Raw genomic sequence first — 21,777 nt, 5'->3', positions numbered from 1 at the left:
CACACCACCAGATGGAGCTAAACATTGTACAGCTACATTTGGTTGAGGGCCTATCAGCGTTTAGGAGCCCTTGTCATTTAGCAGACAACTATAATTTGACTTAAAAATCTGCAAATGTATAAAGCTCATATACATTTGGAGGCACTATTGCTTCACTAGATATCAGATGCTTTTGTACCCTCCACAGGAGCTACTGGGCCTCCTTTCATCTGCCTCAGAATATGAGTATCTATGATGAGAGAGACACAACAGTATCAGGCTTGGAAGAAAACGCCTCAAAAAGTGTCCAATAGCTCCATATGAAACCCCTGTTTTTTCCACTTTCTTTGCAACTGTAGTGGGTATCCCATGTGGTGGTTAAATACATGCATTTGGGAATAAAAACATGGAATATTAAGACTGCTAAATGAAGGTCATGCAAAGCAGGCCAATAATATGTAATATGATATACATTTAATTCTGGAGCATTTGTGCCCAGAATGAAATGTGCTCCCCTATGGTTTGGGCAGTTTTTGCCTATCAATACAGCCGTGGTAATAACTTGTTTTTCTAGTGGGACACAAAGGTTTTGGACTTCATCTCCTCATCTCATCAGGGGGAGAAGAGCAATGCAAACAGACAGGTCTTGTCTAGGCATATGGCAGTACTTCATATATTAAAACTATGTCTAGCAACAAGGGACTGCAGATGTTCTCACACTGCATGTTGCATTTGACATCTCTGATAAACAATACTGCCTGCAACACACGATCACACATTTGAAACTCTTTTTTTTCTTGTAGTTACTCCTGAAAGAGGATTTTTTTTCCATGTAAGTGCAGCTTGATGATTCATCCTGAGTCACAGGGGCAGCCACTCATGAGTGGGTGTTTTTAGCTCTTCCCTGGTGAAATAAGTTCAGTGCATTTGCTTTTTTTCAAAGCAGAGTACAGCTTGTACCTCAGGCAACTACAACTAGAGATGTGTATATTTACAAAAACCACAGACATGCATTTGGTAGCATTTTGAAGCTTTTATTTTGACACAAAATCCAAAGTTTTGCTGAATAAAGTAACGCAGATTTTTGTGTTCATCAATGTAGAATCCCAATGAGCATCAATTGAAAAACCTTGGATTGAAGGAAATTAAATACTGCGCCTTCTGGGGACAGCACCAGGACATGTGCAACCAAACAAATAGATATGAGAGAATCTGCTAGTTTTGATTTTACATCAGACTAAGCATCAGAAATCTCTATGCTATACACCAAGATACAAAATCAACTTGATATTCATGATGACATAAACATGTTTGGATATTTATATTGACATGTTAACAAATACCAGCAACAATCGACTTTGGCCTCATAATAAGCAACGATGATTTAAACAGCACAACAACACGGCCGACGATAACTCTCTCACACATGCGTACACTGAAGAGCCGCTGGTAGAATTGCACAAGGATACCCTCAAAGAACACCACATGTTGTAGCAATATTTATCTGAACTAATCCACATACAATCACATAAAGATACTTCTAAAAATCCTGCTGTCAAAGGGAGGGGTAAAAGGGGAGAACACTTTCCCGGGGGCAAACATTGAGTAATCCTGAATTAACAGGGACTGATATTTCGTTTTTTCCTGGCAAAACAGCACTTCAGCCGTACCAACATGAGCTCTTAAATTTCAATTTTTCAATTCTCGGCATCACAAAATAAAGTCAGTACAAATATAGAGTAAATACTATCTTGATAAGTTGAAGTAAACAGTCCTTTGCAGTCAAAACTCAGCGAGGTAACAGTCTTATATCAGGCCTTGGCCTTCAGTGGCAATGAGGGTAGAGTTTGGGCGTTTTGTCTGTGCATACTAGCTGCTGACAAGGTAAATAAATCAAACTAGTTCTATATACACTGAACTCAGTTCAGTTTGGCTTCAACGTCAAATCAGAGCTGGAGTCCAAGTAGCCTCTGGTTGGGCCCTTTTTGCTTACAATTACATTTTGAGACACAGAGCTAAACATCTGTTTGAAAAAGATTAATAATAATAAGTCCGTCAAGTCATTTAACAAAACAACAACACTGATCAAAATCAATGAAGGATGCCTTTATCAATCTGGATAAAACAACTTTTCTACAATAAAAGGTTATTTTCTTTCAAATGTTATAATTTTCATAACAGAAAATATTTTATCGTTTGGTTGTGCTATGTAAAATTGACACTCACAAATCGTCATAAAGGAGAATTGGGACACACCTTCCTTGATTTTTTTTGCTGACTTTACCTCTTTGTGCTCTAAATAAACAAGATGTTGCATATGGGCCACGGCCAAATAAATGCAATATTATATAGAAAAAATAGAAAGTAACATTAATATCGAAAATGTAACAGCTAAAATAACATGTGAATAATGGTCCACGCACACATGGAGCAAGGGGATACATTATGTGCAGCTGCCGTATTTGTGTGGATAAGGAAAAAAGTCTTTGAGAAATGCCTTCAAACCTTTATCTAATCTTTTGGGACGTCATCAAATATATTTCTAAGAAACACAGATGCGTAGCTCCGTGACCCAAATATAATGACAATACACGACAGGCACAACTGGGCCTAAGTAAAACCAGATCATCTGAGTGTGCACTTGGGAGAAACCTTAAGCCAAGGCATTCAAATGCAGAGTCATGTACAATCACAGGCCTCTGCCCAGCACAGCTCACGGATCAGTAATAAAGAGGTAAATGTATTTTTCACAACAGTTAATTTCCTATCAACCAGCATTAACTAGGGTAAGGAAAAAAGTGTGAATGCTATTGCTAAATACTATTTTTGCAAGTCTCACATGTACTGTGTACTGTGTATTTTATAAAGAGACCGCTAAGCACTGCTAGAAAATGTTTGACCATTTGATGTACGACTTTACAATTTACATAAAACACATATACACTCGCATAGCAGCAGTAAACTATAACAATGCCTTACAGAAAGTCTATTTTCATCCAGGCACCATATACTTTGATAAACGCCCATTAAACTTATCACAAAATTAAAAAAATCCCGACTATATAGCCGAAACATTTACCATAGCCGCCAGAAAGATTTCATATTGAAATGTTCAGAGGGGAACAGTCTCATGACCTCCGAGTCATCACAGGAGAGCTTTCAACAGAGATGATCAGAGGATGTTAAAATGACCTTCATAACAAACCAAAACATCCTTAGACTCCATATACAAACAAGATCTGTCTGTGACAAATAAAGGTAATATTGAGCCGAACCCAGGCAATGTTTTCACTCCGTAGAACTATAAATGAGTTGAAAGCTTTACCTTCAACTTTAGACATTTAAGGTGGCTTTGCACTGAGCCAAGGACACAATGAAGTGGCGTCTAGTCATTGAACTACAGATACATTTGTCTCATATTGACTACAGCAAGACAAACACGTACAAAAATGTGATGGGAGACATTCTCACTTTCTAAATCTTGTTCTATGCTTTAGTACACTTTGCACTGAGAATTAATTACAAGAGTACATTTGTGCTATCATCCAATTTCACACAATCCTAGCAAGTAAGAGCATCTACAACAAGTTTCTACCTCACAGTGAGGCTATTCTCTACACACTGTGCAACTGACTAATGATTTTAAATACAAAAAAGGATCAGCCAGGATACATTAAGAGAAAAGCAGTCCAACTCTCAGAAGTGACCACCTTTTAGCCACAGAAAATAAAGAGGCATTACTCTGACTCCAAACCCTTTACCTCGTACATTTACATCATCGATATCTCACAATCATTTCTTGCCTCAGACAGACATTACAATCGGCACTTTATTTCAAACCCCACACCTGGCAGATTGTATTGCCTTGCTGCAGTTTTGGACACTTTTCCAGAGGTTTTTCAGTCAAGCTGCATTCTATAAAAATTATCAGTAAACAATTTAAATGTTCCTTTTTGTTGCGATGCATAACCTTTTACATTCAATAACAGTGAGGAGACTAGGCTTAAAGTTTCTGCCTCGTAAAAACCCAACAGTCCGCCCATGGAGGAATCAGATTTATGTTGCCTTGCAAAAAAATTGTTTCCAACCAGGAAAACGTGTTCAACAACATTAAATCCAAAGTCAAACAGTCAGTTCATTATACAGTATAATCATGTAACAGTCTGAAACAACAATATATTACCATTGTAAAGCTTTGCCACCCACACGATATCATTAAAGTTGGCACCCCTTTCCTATTGGGAGCAACATAAGACAATGTATAAAAACACACACTTCACAATTCAGTCAAAATGGTTTCCTTCTTATTTCCTCTAAAACAGAGGGAAGTAGGCTGGTGAAAGCAAATAAAATCACCCTACAACTAAAAAGGTCACCACATACCTCAAACTATTCAATAGTTGTGAACCTCCTTCAAAAAGGTAGGATCCTGTGAATTAAGATTATATAACAGGATCAAGAGACACAATAAATTAGATCTGCTCTTTTGAAAATAATTTTTTGAGTGACTTAACTTCATAAACTTCTAGAATATTAATTTGTCCTCAATTTAAAACAATGTGAGTTGATGATAGACAGTCTTCTTCATTGCTGCTGAGATTATTTGAGTAATATGCTTTATCAGGCAGCAGTTCCCAACCGTGGTGTATGTGACCCTTTCACATAAAATAATATTAATGTGTGGACCCCTCATACATTTCATACACCAAGATTTTTAAAGCAGGCCCTTTAAAGATAGATGTTTGCCTCTCGATTGTTTTATTGAACAACTTTGAAGTGCACAAATTATGTCGTTTTTTCTTTATCATAACAATATCTTTCTACTTTCTTACACGGTTAGTCGTCAAGACACCTCGAGTTATCTGGAGACGTCTTGAGGGGTCCTGACCACCAGGCTGGGAACCAATGACTATTAGGCATGTTGTTTCTATGGAGCTAAACGTTTATTTTAGCAATGTTAAGCAGCAAAGGGACATAGAGATATGACACTGAGCCACTAGTCAAAATGGAGATGGGGAAAAAAGCAATTTGTTAGAATTTTTCATAACTTCAGAGAATAAGATATGCCTTTTCCTAAACCATAAATAAACTAACTTAAAAAAAGGGTTTTCAGGTGTCGGCTTCTCTGGGAGTTTCTCATTTAAATAAAGAGAAAACAAGAGGTTTCATTTCTCATCCCATCTCCAACCATTAAAGTAAGACCTGCAAGACTTTTCTTCAGTGACTTTTCACCTACTAGTCTTGATCCATAAAGATGCTATCAAGCATTTTCATCTCACTTCTTTCTCTTTTGGATCAGCTGTCAGCTTACGAGGACTCCACAGTGATGATGGCCTCGCCCGTCTTCTGGAGGATTCTGCGGGATGAGGAGACGAGGCCTCGCTGTTCAGCGCAGTCTTCAGATAGCGGTGAGTGAGCGGCAGCCCTCGCTCTCAGGGAGCAGTCCACGCTGTCGTGCAGCACGTCTGCCCTCTCCTCTTCCTGCAAAGCCTCTCTTCCTCCTTTCCCAAAACGCCCCTTCTGCAGTTCCTCCTCCTCTTGCTCTTCTCTCTTCACGTGACAACGACATACCTCGATACCCGAGTCACCCGTTAGCCTGCGATGCCGGAAATGATCCTCCTCGTCCTCTTCTTCTTCCTCTTCCTCCTCTTCTCGTTTTTGCTCCTCTTTTTTGTTGTTGTAATATGTTAAAACAGCCACATTTGAAGCGAAGAGAGCCGGCTTAGGGGGGGACAAAGCGGGTCTGGGGGGCGGACCACGAGGCAGGACCTCTTCTTTTCTGCTTCTCTGAATGGCTCCAAGTGGGTCTGAGAAGAGGAGAGGATGGACTTGACCAGGAGAGAGGGAGGATAACAGGATGAGGGGAGAAAGTGGCAGGCGAGAAGGGTGTGAAGGACGAGAGTGTAGAGGGAGAGAGAGAGCTGGCAGCGGGACCCCTTCACTGCCGTTAGGGGACCTTCTCTGTATGGGTATGACATCTGGGGCGGCGGCAGGTATAACATCAGGTGGAACTTGTGAAGGAGGTGTCGGGGAAGAAGTCGGAGTGAAGTTGGCCCCGAGCCTCGGCATGACGGCGCAGTCGCACCCTGCTTCACTGGGGGTGGAGAAGTGGCTGCTGTACGTCTCGTCTGTCACCTGGAGAGAGAAGGAGGTGCTGGAGGGGGAGGTGAGGGAGCACGACTCGCAGGAGCAGCTGGTGTAGTTGTCAGAGCTCTGAGAGGAAGTCAAGCCGCTGGGACCGGGGCCGGGGCCCAGATAGGGAGGGCAGGGGTGGCGGTGGTGGTGGTAATGAGCGTAGGAGGAGCTAGGACCCCCCATGGTTCCTCCCTGCAGGGCAAAGACGGAGCTGTAAGGCGGAGGAGGGGTGCAGGGCTGCGCCGCCACCTCCTCGTAGGAAGGCAACTTGAAGGATGCCAGAAAACCTGAGACGAAAGAAATGTCACACATCAGCTCAAATGTGAAGTGTGGTACAAGACTGGAGAGACCGTTTTTAATATGCATCTGACATAAATCACAACAACGAGGGTAACTTATTAACAAGTACTGCCTGTGGATCCATACCTCCTTAGTGACCAAAAACTATTTAAAACACACCAATGAGAAATATCTCACATGCTTCCTCATTAACATGGGCACAGTATTTTCTTTAGTCAATCCCACATAACTAACTCACCAACTTTTTTATATTGATTCCCAACTTTCGAGAAACAAGTTGTCGAACAAATGCACTATAAATAATATTGTCAAATAGCTTTATGTTGTTCCAACTTTTCTTTGCAGCATTGATGTTAAAAGTCTCTGACTCTGCAGTTCCCCCGACAGCAGATCTACACCATCAAAAATAATGATAATAGGAATAAAAGAAGATGAATAAACCTACTGAGGTCAAGCATGGAGGAAGGGTAGTTGCTGGCTCCGTTGTAGGCGATCAGGTTGATCTCCCTCTGTCTCTGCTGCTGTTGGATCCTCAGCTTGGCTCGGCGGTGGCGGTAAGCACAGAAACAGCTGAAGAGGATCAGCATCGTCCACAGCAGCCAGAACCCTGCACACAACGGGAACCCAACAATAATCAAAGATCGATATGAACGGAACAAATCATCTGTTCTGTTGTTTGAAATTGCATCTCAGATCTATTCAAATAAGACGCGACAATAATGGTGGTTTTGGATATTTTGTGCCATCACGTAAACATCTTTTAAGTTTTACATTACTACTGTAAACTTTGCAAAGAAAACCTTAAGATTTAAGAGGAATTTCCTTGCTTTGTTTGCATTCATTTGACCATGATATTTATATGTACATACCACTTAGAAATTCAGTGGTTTTAATCAGCGTACAGCTGGGGAGTGGAGTATAAATCCTCAACAACATCATATTACTTAACCCCTAACTTTTTCTTTAAATCTCCAAATATTTGACGCTGTGATCTGACCGTATGATCAGATTAAACTAGAGAGTGTTGCAACATGAAGCCCAACACTGTTGTTTGGTGCTTCCTGGTGTTTATTTCTTGAACCCTGAAAGCATTTTTAGATACAAGTTAAGATTAAACCAATGACACAATAACAACAATGAAAGTTAATGTGAAGGGTGAAGGGAAAAGCTCAAAAGGGCCTATCAATTAGGTAAACCTAAATGTTTCATAATTGAGAATGTAACAGACATATATAGGTTAAATGTGTGATAGAAGACGATTATATCATTAAAAGTTCATCACTGCAAGAGAGATGTTAGACGTTTTAAAACTGACTCATGGTGTCTGTCTGAATTCATTTGAAAATAAATTCACAACATTAAATGCACAACATTTATTACGTCGGATTATTTAATTTACATTTTGTCTGGATATGCTGGTTTGATAAATCCATTCAATGCTCCATAATTCCAATTACCAGGTATATGTTGAAGAATGTAATGGAACTGTGTAAAATCTGATTGTTTTGTGTGCAGTTCACCTAACACATCCTGGCAGGACTGAATAATACACGTGACAGAGCGCAGCCTTGGCCTCATGACCTTGTTACAGTAACACAGTAGAGAAGAAGTAAAGTCAGGTGACTCACACCAGAGTTCATAATAGTAGGTGCAGCAGCCCGTCTCTCCGCAGCAGTGCCCCGTCTCACACAGGTAGCCGGGGTTGTTGTTGACCCCTGGACAGTACTTGGGGCGGACACCAGGCTGGCTACCTGAGCCCCCGTGATTCTTCACCACCTAGTGGACGAAACAAAGCATCACATATCACCAGAGAAAATTATGTTATGAACTGCAAAAGTTCAATAGTTGGTGTGACTATGGTTTCCTTTTGAAAAGTATGAGTGCAGGGACCTTTCAAACCATGCAAATGTAATATGACTGTTGACCTGAAATCCGCTTCGTTTTTTTTCAAGGCTTTTAACCAGAAGATAAGGTCAGGACAGAAAAGGAGGCCATTAACATCTTACACCATCTTTAAACGGACACAGGGGTTTCAATCTGACCTTTATATATTACCACGTTCTCGCCTAACCCAAATATCCATACTTAAGTCAAATTATGACAATCAAGCCATCGTTGTGACTACTGAGAAAACTCCATCTCCTCATGAAGACCATGAAAGGGGGTTGAAAGAGGATGGTTCTTCAATCTGACTTTTATGTCCCAGGTGGCACAATAAGCTGTATATACTGACATATTATTGATAAATTATATAAATTATAGATTTGTTTTGTTTTATATTAGATTTCTTGTTTTTTATATTTTATGTATGCACCATGACAACAAGTCAAATTCCTAGTATGTGCGAACCTACCTGGGAATAAACCTGTTTCTGATTCTGATAAACTGTGGCCGACATGTTAGAGTAACATTAGCATTCATTTCATGACCATGTTCACCTGATAAATACATCCAATACAATCTATACTGTATCTGTATTATAGCTCTGTTTTGGCCTCCAACTCATAAGGGAAATATATGTCTCTTAAGTAGCTAAATGCTCGATTAGGTTCACAAGATAGTCACTCATGTTGTCTGTGCAGGTAGTGTAGAGTGGCATCTTCAGTTTCACAAAGAAAGACTTTGACTATATGTCACAAATAGTCAGCCTTTAGATTATTTCTGGACTACAGTATGTTAAGCAAGACAACGTTACAATGAATTCTGAATAAAAAAGGACTTAGCCTAAAATATCTTTGTGATACTGGTCCCAGAGCTTTTTGGTGAATAAAGCTGCCTGTGTTAGTTTGAAACTGTGTTGACATGAGCCTGATTTGACTATATGATTCTGCAGTGCTTCATGGTGGCTGATAATTCTCTATGGGCGGCTTGCTACAAGTAACCCCTTTCACGTTACACATTTAATACATTTTTGCATGGAAATATTAATTACGGCAGCTTTAAGATGGTGGCTACAGTTTGTGGGTTAATAAAAAAACACCTCACACCTTATTCACTGTTCGCTCCTTCTGGGAAACAGCCACCTAAAAAGAGAAATGGAAAACCCTTTGTGAATTTAAACGTTACATCTTATTCATTAGCAGGTCAGTGATAAAGAGAGAAGACCTGAAGCCATACTTTCAATATTATATTTTGGACACATCATAAAAAGCTGTCACATTTCAATACATGGCAAGAAGAGTCTAGAGGAGCTCAGACGCGACAGTAATAATGCTGCAAGAACAGGTTGGTTGCTATATCTGTTATGTACATAGTTACCACATATGAGGCTGAGAAGTGCAAACAAATTATTATTATTTGCCATAGCAACCACTGTGGTTACGCTTGGAGGCTTTTTTTACTCATGTGTGGACAATTTTTTATATTATCTAGTGTATGAAATGTTTAGTTGTGGTTGAAGGTCACGCTCCCTACCGTAGCAGCTTCAGTCCCATCCAGGCCCTGCAGGGACATGGTCATCTGGAAAAAGGCAGAGAGACAATGGTTAAAAAGGAGCCAAACAGAGAGGAATAATATGATGTAAACGGCAAAGAAATATACGAAGCATGGCACTGTATGATTACCGACAAGGGCACAAACAACCCATATATTGTGCTGTCATTCTAGTACTCTAGTACATGAAAAAAAAAAAGGCCACTAAAAGCAGTTTCCATCCGCAGGTTACCCAACACTCGGCTCCTCAAGGAGCTGGGAAGGTCAATGGCTTTTTAACAAAACCTATTTCTCCTCGGTGGGCCGAGGTAGCAGACAGATGGCACCAATTCCCAGACACTCTCCCTTTCTCTTTCAAACACACACATACATGCAATAGCTACAGCTCTAAAACTGTGACCATTCAAATTCAGCGTTTAGTCTCAAATATGTCAGAAAATTGAGAAAATCAAAGCAGGCCCAAGGTGAAATGTTCAATTTGCAAAAAACATATAGAGGCCCAAAGACATTCATGTATTTAAAAGCAAGAAAAACAAAAGACTTGATAAAAGCATGATAAATAATTTATTAAAATGTTGATTGACAAAGCATTCCTACACTAAAATCAGTGACATACTGTATGAAGCATCTGGTCCTTTTAAAAGAGTATCAGTTTGTCTCGTGAGGGTATTTTTGACAGATGTAGCATCTCAGCCGGCAATGACACCTATAAAAAAATCACACAGGCTGACCTACCTTTAGGAAAACTAGTGAATAAACATATAGACTTGAGTCTGCATACCATCTACAAAGGAAATAAATACCATATGTGCATTCGCCCAGTGCAATTCGGTACATATTGAAAAAATCTCTGTGTCACCTCTGTCCACAGTGAGTAAAAGGATTGTATCCCTGTGTGTGTGCTGCTGGATGTGGGGCCGGGCCGCTGCCAGAAACAATGTGAGACAGTGGGGGCTGCAGCCATATCACTGATGCTTTTGTTAACAGCTGCCTGCTGATTATGTAGTCAGCATGGGGAACAATGTTGGCTGCAGAGTGTGTTCATGCACACATGCACACAAAGTGCCACAGGTTCTGAGTTACAACTATTGTCTTTTTACAAAGTGCAAAATTAAAATGAGCCAAATGTGACACACGGCTAACTCCACACACTACCCTGAGGCTGTTTAAATGACAATAGTGGCTGTTAGTTAGCCTAGAAACAATGACATTTGATCAAATATATCATATACAACTGTTCCTATGCATCAGCAACACCTGTGCATCTACAGGTTTATATAAAATGCATGACATAACATCGCATGACACTGGTGAAAGAGCAAGGACATGAAGGTGGAACATGAGACAAACTGACAATGATTCTTCTGCAGGAAAGTGATGTGGATGCTGGCAGCGACATGTGACCATGAACACATGATGTTCACAGGCAGTGCATCTATAGCTGGGTACGATTTCCGATACTAGCAATACAGTATTTAGATTTTTTTACCTAAATAACATTTTGTTGATTTCTTTCTTTGAGAGATATACATTATGTTCTTTCAAACTAATTTAACTTTGTAGCAATATAAACCAAAGGGCTCCAAGCTGGTTATACAAGCACTGACAATAACCTTCCTTCATGACATATTCTAAAAATTACCATTTAAACAACACAAAATATGATCAAAGCATACAAACTTTGGATTGGCTACTTGGGGATTTTAAATATTCTGTGCTGCAGACACATTTTAGAGGATACCAAACAAGTATTGAGGTCTGATAAATACCAGAGTTCAGGTTTATCAATGACACCCCTACTGACAATCAACTGTTCAACAAGAGCTATTTTTTGTATTAACTTTGCTAAAACTAATCATAGATAAATAAGATATCTTGCAAAATGTGTCTATCTGCGTAGGCCAGCAGAGAAGTCATGCTGCATATTTGCCTGTCAAACATAACCTCAGGAGGTTCATAAGTAAGCTTTTGTACGGTTATGCAAGTCAGAGTCAAGAGGGTTTCAGGAGGGAGCGGAGTTCCTGTGGTAAATCCACCACACGGCACAGAGTACACGCACACGGGTGTGAAGTGATCATTCAGACTTCCCCAGAGACCACAGACTCACCACAAATTATTTCCACCCCTGGGGTCCCAAGGTTTACCATAGTACCACCACACACACATACAAACCTTCACTAAATGACTTAAAACCTGTCAGCCTTTTCCTGCCACCTGAAAACCCACGAATCATGAGTGAGGGGAGATCGAATGGAGAAGCACGGCTGCAGGATATAAGAAAACATTCAAAGTTCTATAAAATGGCCTTAAGTCAAGTCACAGTAAATTGTGAACATGCAAATAAAACATGCCATTACGTAATTTTGTCATGAACACGATGCCATGGATGTTGTATTATAAAGATGGCATGGAAATAAGATGCGATTAAGGTGAGGTAAAGACTTGTTGGACTTCAGGCAAACCATTTTAATCATCATGTTTTAAGATGTTCACTTTTATTGTCAGACTAAATTCAATAAAGATAACCACTGCACTCTTCCTTGGTGAAATCTTATGCTGAGGCAATACTGCACTTAATATTAACAATGACATTAAAGCAAGCACAACAAAATCTCCCACAGGACTTTTATTGTCAGATGTTATCAATATTTTTTTTATATGGCACACTGGCTTAACATACAGCAGATTTCTTGAAATCCTTCAAATAGATGTAAACCAATTAAGGTTTCATGTTGTTGTAATAAATACAGTTGTGTAAGCCTACAAGTTTTCCGACAACAACAGACTTGAAAGAAGGAAACATCATCCTTAGTGTGGAGCCAGCAGTGTCCTGATTCAGCATTGTGCTGTTCTTGTGCTGGACAAGCAGCTGTACATAGATTTATGAGGCTACAAGGGTTTGGCAGACAAAGCTCTTTCAATGACATGCATAAATTAAAAAGAAATTTTTGGTGCATTACGGCAGATTTAATTTGCTATTCCGTTTCAAACAAGAAATTAACTTAAAATCTAACTGCAGTCTTATCAACAAGTTACAACCTGCTATTGAAATCATAAATATACAACTCATAACTTTCCTATAGTTTTCCAAGAAAAAGTGCAATTCTGTGGTAGCCCTTAGTTTAGAGTTAATGACCTTACAGGACATTTTAGTACAGTAGGCTATATCTGTCAGGACATCTGTTGTGCGTTAGAGGACCCATGCTTCTAAAAACCTATTATCCAATGTTATGCATTACCTAGAGCTCTCACAGTAAACCTTAACATTGAGCACAAACAACCAAATTAAAGCCATACCTGACAGACTTTACTGGAAACCAAACATTTGCTGCAGTGGTGCAAAAAAAATGCCCCCTTTGTCCTCGATACATTTCAACAGATAAAAAATCTCAAGATGAAGAAATGAAAGACAGATGGTTACAGAACAAGTTGAGGCCACTGTTTGTCAACAACAACACAGACCTTGGAAAGCATGTTGCTCTGCACAATAACTGAAGCCCAGCTGTTGGCAGTGTGTGTGCATCAAAGGAAATCTGTGCATTACCTCCTCAGCCTTCAGCCCGAGGCAGAATGTCAACGTTTTCTCTGGATCCATGGCGAGAGCTGAATACCAAGCTAAACAGAGAAAATAGACACGCAGAAGTGGGATGTTATTCTGCTAAGCCCCCATCACTGCTGTCCCACTCCACAGACACGGTGGCTTCCCCATCCGCCATTACCCGGACGTGCGGACGGATGCCCCTCCCAGACTCCGCTGCACACACCGGAGCACCAGGGCCAGATCCCAGGTGGGTTTTAAGGACGGGCCCGCGGGGTATCACAGTGCAGACGCTTGTGTCGTCGACTGTTGTTTGCAGTAGTGAAATAAAGATGTTTTACTCTTTGTTTTCGCAGGGAGGGACGGGGCTGTGCATGATGTCATGCTTCTCCAGCCCCCAAAGTACTTGTATGGCAGCGCTGCGGCTTTGATTGGCCGGAGCTCCCAGCAACAGCCGCACCGAGCAGCATCCACACTGTTGCTTTATTCACTTACTACCAAAACACCTGTGAGTTTCATATCGTAGTAAAACAGAACCGTGCTATCAAACAGTATAGGTTTACACAATTTGAAACAATTTTCAATGATGTTTTTACTAGCTGTAGCCTACATACCTACAATATACTGAAGACAGGTGATCCAAATAGCAATGCAAATGTAAATTCAGGGCAGGATAAACGAACTTAGGTTAGGGCCTTTAGGTAGGTGAAATAGCCCAATAAACTCATAATTGATTTGTTCATTGGCAGTGAAACCTACGTAACGAATTAGTGATGTTCACATTAAACAAGGTAAACAGTTTCTTCATACTTGTTATGCAGAATGGCCCCTATTACACAAGTATATAGCCCTATTATGGAACACATTGATGTGTTGTTGCTGAAGATCATTATTGTTTTGTATTTAAAATATTAACCTCGAGGTAACTTGTTATTATAACTGTCAACTTAATGTATTTGAAAAAAAAGTATAATATTTTCCTATCTATGAAGTAGCAGACATTTACTTAAGACCAAGTACCTACTAATTGTAGTACAGTAACTGAGTAAATATAGTTTTTTTTCTAATGCTACCTGTTGCTAAACTTAAGTATGTTATATGTTTGATGGTTATTTGGCTTGGTCTACTTTGAGAAAGTGTGTCTTCATAAATTACATTTAGAGTTTACAACATCATATGTTGCTTTCTTGGTAAGGACCCTTGTAAACCAGTTTTAAATCTAATAAAAAATGTTCCTGGTAAAATAATAATGACAACACACTTAATTGATATTTTAGGCACATTTGGAAATGTTTCTGTACTACTTTTCTTTTCTTTTGGTATCATGTGTTATAGAGATGGTTTCATGATCAGCTGTCATATTACATGATTGCCTGCCAATCCAGAGTCGACGAAGGTGCATGAAAAACCGAGTTGGGCTTTTATTCACTAGAGGGCAGCAGACTACATGTTTTTGCATTTTGGCCAGATGGTTAACCTACAGTATAAAATAAGACTGCAACTCAGTAAGACATGGGCAATAGTGACAGTTAATATAACAGTTAAAGAAATGGTCCTGACATTTTCCTTTGAGACTTATGTATCATAACTAATTTATCCCCCATTGCGTCTCCACCTATTTATTTCTCTCGTGACATAAAAGGGGAACAAGGAAACTCAAGTATTTTCATAGTTCCACCTATATTGTTTTCCCCATAGTTCATACCTGTGGTAATGTAGTGAAATACCAGTTTGAGCTCTTGCTCACCAGTATTGGTCTGACATTTGAGTGTAAACCCATTGTACTCTCTGGATTAAACACTAATGAACAGGGTGTGGTAGCACCTAAGAGGTATTGTGTGAATGCAGAAATGGGTGTTGATTAGATGGTAATCACAACTTGTTCCATACCATGTGAGTGAGCCACATTCAGGTAGGAAATTATTAAGAATCAAGATTCAGGATTTAAAAACTGTATTCTCATTGTGTGAGCACAACAACATTGCTTCAGTTCAAAGAATAAAAGGCACTAATAGAGATTATTGGTAGCGCTAGCCTAATAACTTCATAAAACTATAGTTGAATTATTACTGTACCCTGGTTTACTGTCATTTTCTCACGCAATACAGAACAATTAGGTCAACTTGTTTGCTCACCCACATAATGACAAACACACTTCCTCTGACTTGGCATAGGCCTACACATGTAGAGTATGTACACACCCACACAAAAACAACAAACCCAAAATAAACCTTACTGGGCAATAGAAGTAAGGTTTTATTTGAGTGAAAATAAATACATAAGTTTATCATGCTGTGGTATAAAAATAAGAATATGTTTGCATAAAATAGACTAAATGAATTTAATTCAGAAAAACTGGATCTAGACAGTTATGGCACACAAGTCTTATATGTGGAAAAATGGGAATTCATTTATTTGTTAAAAATGGGAACACTTGAAAGTACATGAGAAGGGCACACAACTTCGTGTGCCAATCATATTTAGAGGAGACTCAAAATGAAACTCATTTTATGTTTTGTTTTCCCATGGTGATGTTAGACATGTGATTTCTGCAGTAATCACTCCTGTTCCACACCCAGCAGCCCGAGGAATATTTATATGGTCAACTGGCATTCAGTAGTGAGATGTGGCCTTGAAGCACGTCTCCATCTCTATCTCACATCAAAGTCATCCCTTTTTATGGAAGAGGAGTGGCTAACTCAAAAGCTACACAGTATCATTGTTATTGTAATTTATGTGTGTAATTGATGTGTACATACAACAAATATTATCATTTTCCATTTTTGTTTCACCTTATAATGGAAAAGAAACATACTATAGGTGCTTTTAAAGACTTCCACTGTCGGGTACAGCTGACAGTCACGTCCTTAGCTCACACACAATGGATGCTGACAGCATGGGGCATGACAAACACAGGTTGTTTTGTGAGAGACGAGATGCAGCCGGACCTAAATTCAAGAGTTCATTCTGTTGGCTTTGACGCAGTTGTCAAAAATAAAGCCCTTTTAAGACAGTAAGGAATGTTTCCTGTGACTGCTGTGTTATTTTAAAACCTGCCCGTCAAATGATAGTCAAAAATCTTCACAATGATGTGACTCTGGAAAGCTGAAAGGGGAACAGTTCATGACACTTCAAACTTCCTTCTTATCTCTGAATGTCCAACTGAAATTCCACAAATCAACCACCAAAGCTCAATAATTTGCTAATGCCGGGAAATGCAAAGTGGCCTGATGCTGCTAAAAAAACATGCATCAGATTACCACATTGTCAAGTCACATCCTGTGCCTTGTGGACATGTGACATTTAAAAATGCCACTGTAAATGACAGCACAGTGCATGATGGGTCCCTGAAGGGGAGTGAACAATTCTATATACTTTGCATTATTGCAGTCTATTTTCCAAAGCAATGAGAATCACTGAGCTTTTTCCTTACCTGCATGTTAAATTAAAGCCGTTTTGTTCACCTTTTCAACAGTGTGAGCCTTTGATAACATGTCCTCGTCGAAAACCTCAATATTTGAATTTTCTGAAGCAGGTATCTCCCAACGTAAATATCCCCTTTACATTGCGTCTCCCTCGGCCCCTTTGTAGGATCTAATTTGCACTGTATTTGACTTGGTTCTTTGTAAAATATGCAAAGTGGCAGGTTGTTTATTTTCCGATCTAGCATTTTCCCTGGTTAACATTGGCTTAAGGGACCTTGAAACCTGTTTTCCTAATCAGCTTTTTCTTTAACATCCTTTCAATTTGATATACTTACAATATATTATTGTATGTGTGATCCTGCTACTTTGAATTGGATTAGGTGATGTATCAGCATCAGCAAGAACAATAGGAATACCTTGGTTTTTTTGGGTTATATTTGTACCTCCATAGGCCTTTAAAAACCCTTCAAAATTAAGCTCTTTAATTCATCTGAGATAGTTCACCTCTCATGACCATAACCTTTAATGAAGGTGAACAAGTACACACAAGATGGCTGTCCCTTATATAAGATGCTTACTGCTTTAATCAGCAGTACATTTAGATTTCACACTTGTGAATTATTTATTCAAATAAAAAACTGTTTTGCATTACTGACATTTTCACATCAATTAATTTCACGTTGTGGAAACATTTTTGTATAAAAAAGTAATTTATATAGTAAACAAGAACTTATATCAGACTCAGCGGAAAAATCAGAAAACAAATTTTGTTAAGGTTTGTTTTCTTTGTTGCCATGGTGATTTCACTGTCAATCAACAATGATTCACCACAACCCAAACACTCCTCAAGCAGATCTTTTGAGGGATTAACTACATTTTTATGTTTCAATTTTATCCTCTTCAACAATTTCTTTAAATATGCAATGTTATAAAGAATATAAGACAAGAACACTTCTATTACATTACAGGAAATAGTTGCCCTGTCATATAATTGGTCAGTTTGATTGAGTTGATATTGTTAATATAAAATGATCTTTCTAGCCTGCTTAACGCATGGATGTTCAGAGAAACAGCATTGAAGGCATAGCCAAGTTAATTGCTTGGAAAGTTGCTCACTGGCACATGAAGCCAAACATTTTTAACTGTCAATAATTGACAAATAATACATAACATTTCAAACCACTTTTTTAGATTATTTGAATGTATCAACTTTGCATGCAGGCAGAAATGTTGTCGCCACAGCCATCAAGTACCTGCCAATGATACCTGACAGCCAACACAAGGCCTTTAAATGCCCCCTAGAAGATCCTCCACCAGCTGTCATTGATTAAGTCAGACCTAGTGTCTGGATCAGTGTCATTGGACTCTTTGTTTGAAGTGTGACTGCAGTGTGTTATCATCAGCATCGTAAATCAGCTGTCCCTGTGCTAATATACTACAGCTCTCAAACAGAACTACAGGGAGACAGATACACGAAACTATTTCTCTGATGTTTGTTGAAGGAACACAGCACTAATCCGGCTGCAAACATTTGTCATTATATGCCGTGGTATAGCGCTGCGCCAACCACATGAAAACCAAACCTAGAAAAACAAAATGTATTACACTGCTGCACTATGTACGTCAATACACAAGCACAAAGGGCTTTATTGCTTCTGCTTTATGATGCATTCTCATCTCGTCTCGTGTGAGTGGACATCATGCGACTTTCAGGGGAAAACATATTTTTGCTGATGTGTGCCCAATCAATCTGTGGTGTTTTGTTTCACCAAGCAGTTGTATTAATGTGAGTCACTATCCCTAGGAAGGAGGGCCCAACCTGACTCTGCTAAAGAAAATTACAAGATAGTAAACATCTGCTGTTTGGGCACAAACTTCTCACATCACACTCACACATCTTCCTGTTCTAACACTTCATTTTTCTCCCCTGCAGGTCTTTTTCTCGTGTGTGTAACTATAGTTAGTTTCCATGTGAAACAGTTGATGCAAACATAATGACTTGAGACAAACACTGCTTTTCACTCAGAGAGGAAGAACACATGACGGACAGGCTGTGTTGCACCCCTTCTCTCCTGTTCCTCTCTTTGACAGTGGATTAAACTGACAGATTGTGGCCCCACACACACACACACACACACACACACACACACACACACACACACACACACACACACACACACACACACACACACACACAGTCTGGAACCACAGGCCAAACAGAGGTTCATGACAAGCCCTGGCAAGCCATCCGTAGTCAACTTAATGAGGGTAGTGAAGACCTGGACACGGACACACACACACACACACACACACACACACACACACACACACACACACACACACACACACACACACACACACACACACACACACACACACACACACACACACACACACACACACACGCTATCAAACATGATTATCATGCCATTGAGTGAAACAGCCAAAACATCATATGACACGACTTGCATCAGGTGACCTCTTACTGCCTGAAACCTCAGATGACAGAACACAAACAAAATGTTGAATATCATAATCCAGAGAATTCAGTTTTGATATTTCTGTTTACCTGAAGGTTCAAAAGCATTAGCTACTGAGCCATTTGCATCATTCAGTTGGCTCATGTATTTTTGTAATGTAGCCTACCAAGGACACAGACGTCAGAAACATTATTTTTTTACATTTGAAAATAATATCCACAATAAGAGTTTTGAGTGATGACAAAATGTTGGTCTGGAAGCAACACATGCATAAATAAAGTGCAATAATTCTTGTGACTCTCTAATGTAATTAATGCAAGCTAAAAGTTGCACATATCTATATGCTGCTTTTGGAAACTAGCCCTTCTATTTCTGACACGGCTGTTCAAATATGCACACAGCGGTGCAACAAACAACGTGGTATACAAGGCTGGGCGCCTGAAAAAAGAGAACATATCAAAGATAAAGGAGAGCACAATTGGGATCCCATTCAAAGTCAAATTCAAGGTTTCCCCCCATTCCAAATGAATTATCAATTAATAACTGCGACCAAACACTGGCACAGAATAACTCAAGTATTGGACAACCCTGAGGAGTAAAGAATTGAGGAAGGGGATTTAGAGAAGCGCATATGAAAAACAGAGTTAAAAGTGGGCTTCCATATCAGTGCAGTTCTTCCCTTTTCTCCATTGTTGCGTCCACTCCCTCGGCAGGACCTTGATGTCTTTCTTTAGTGCTGCTGACATTAGGCTTTTGTTTCAGCCCGGCACAAAAACAAGAGGAACCCAAAGGACCAGCAGAGCCCAGAGAGGAACAGAGAAGCATGAGCAGTTCAAGAAGTGCACCAAACTTCTGCAAGCTAGTCAGCAGAGTAAACTCCGGCACAAGCAGAAAAACTGGTTCCCAGTGCATGTCTGCAATATTTCTGTTTCCCCATGTGCAAGTCTCATTTCAATTGAATGATTCTTTCAAGGAAATGTTTACTGCTGCAGCCATATTCCAATAAATAACACGGCACTGCAGCACGTAAACATGCACAAAGAGTTCATCTTGTTTTGTATTTACCATGGTGTATGGTGGGAAATCTCAATATGGTTTCTTTAAAAAGGGGACTGACTGATTTTGAAAACATGGCTCCTATGAGCTAAATTGCAAACAGCTTTTGATGCTTGCACTTTTATGTGTCACACCTGCTTTTGGTGACACAAATCGAAAGTGTGCCTGTGAGGAGTAATGCTTTTGCAAACACCATTAATGTGTTATTGTCGATCAAGTAATCTGGCCTCTTAGTTTGGCCTCCTTTTTCTCCCTTCCTTACAGATTTGTTTCAGCACAGTTCAGTCCAGTGCTTTCTGGCCTGAGTCCACTTCTGACTCTCTCACAGTTTTCCCTTCCCCACCGCTCTATTTTCTTTCTTTTTTTCTGGAGTACTGAGACCATGGGCGTCACTTTGTAAGAATAAGTGGAGGGGACAATTTCTCCAGGTTTAACATCAACAGCAGACAAAATATGTCCCTCCCCTGTTTGTTGAACCTCGAGCACCTGCATGTGAAACCAATGCATAGACCTCTGGACCACCAATATGTTTTTATTACAATGAACGTCCAACTATAGGCCTTAATGTGATGTGATTTGTACCTTTATAACCACAACGAGCTAACAGGTATGGAGGATAAAACATGACATAAGTACAAAAATAATGAACGCATAAATACAGGAATGAAAAAAAAATACAAGAATAAATAAAGGAATAAATAAAAACAAGAAAAAAAATTGAAATATGGAAATTAAAAAATTAATGTATAAATTAAAAAAAATATAAATTGAGAATAAAACAGAACACACATGTTTCTACATGTTCACTTATATTACAGAGGCCCCCCACACTTCCAAGGGAAGTGAAAAAAGTTTTGAAATTTTTTTATAATTGCAATAACAAAATAAAATAATAATAATAATAAGAAGAAGAAGAAAATACAATAAAAAAATAAAAATAAGAAAATAATAATTAAAAATACAATTAAAAAAATAATATAATACATATTACAATCATAGAAACTAACTTGAAAAAAAAAAAGACATTTTATATGAACATTTTATTTTTTCGAAAACTAAAGAAATAAAGTGGTACAAATATGAATGAAGTAAATTATTTTTCAAAAACCTTTTTATATAAAACTTGAGAAAAATATTGAATTAAAAATGTGTTTGCAATAATTTACATAGTAGATAAATGGGGACAAAGACTTTCTGTTTGCTGCTCTAAGAAAGAAACACGCATAAAGGAACAGGACTTTTTATGTTTTCATTCCCTTTATTATCTTTGTGATTTTTCATGTTTTGAGCGATGTTGTGTCCTGGGCAGCCTAAAGGGGACACCCCTCCACCTCCGTGGGACGATAAAAAAGTCATGTGATTTAGTCATTTCAAATCAATCTTGTCTACACAAGCTGCTGTATAGCTCAGTGGTTAAAGCAGGCGTCCATAT

General features: G+C 39.1%; 1 protein-coding gene across 1 annotated transcript; it reads right to left on the bottom strand.

Annotated features, from left to right (window-relative positions):
• Nucleotides 1–997: 997 nt before the first annotated feature.
• Nucleotides 998–13,729, bottom strand: LOC104951175 (proline-, glutamic acid- and leucine-rich protein 1). Its single transcript, XM_010777812.1, has 6 exons — nucleotides 13,391–13,729; nucleotides 9,829–9,873; nucleotides 9,402–9,437; nucleotides 8,043–8,190; nucleotides 6,860–7,021; nucleotides 998–6,401 (listed from the first exon to the last, which is right to left on the bottom strand). The coding sequence occupies exons 1-6, from the start codon at nucleotides 13,439–13,441 to the stop codon at nucleotides 5,287–5,289; spliced, it is 1,557 nt and encodes a 518-aa protein (XP_010776114.1). The 5' UTR covers nucleotides 13,442–13,729; the 3' UTR covers nucleotides 998–5,286.
• Between the last annotated feature and the right edge of the window lie 8,048 nt (nucleotides 13,730–21,777).

This window comes from Notothenia coriiceps, unplaced genomic scaffold (assembly GCF_000735185.1).
Source record: "Notothenia coriiceps isolate Sejong01 unplaced genomic scaffold, NC01 NC01_scaffold00018641, whole genome shotgun sequence".
Lineage (NCBI taxonomy): Eukaryota > Metazoa > Chordata > Actinopteri > Perciformes > Nototheniidae > Notothenia > Notothenia coriiceps.
This window is presented reverse-complemented; position numbering and strand designations above follow the sequence as displayed.

Coding starts and splice junctions, on each gene's coding strand:
- LOC104951175 (XM_010777812.1), bottom strand. CDS start 13,441: ATGGATCCAGAGAAAACGTTGACATTCTGCCTCGGGCTGAAGGCTGAG. Junction 7,022..8,042: donor CTACTATTATGAACTCTGGT/GTGAGTCACCTG, acceptor CGTTGTGTGCAG/GGTTCTGGCTGCTGTGGACG. Junction 6,402..6,859: donor TTCCTCCATGCTTGACCTCA/GTAGGTTTATTC, acceptor CTTTCGTCTCAG/GTTTTCTGGCATCCTTCAAG.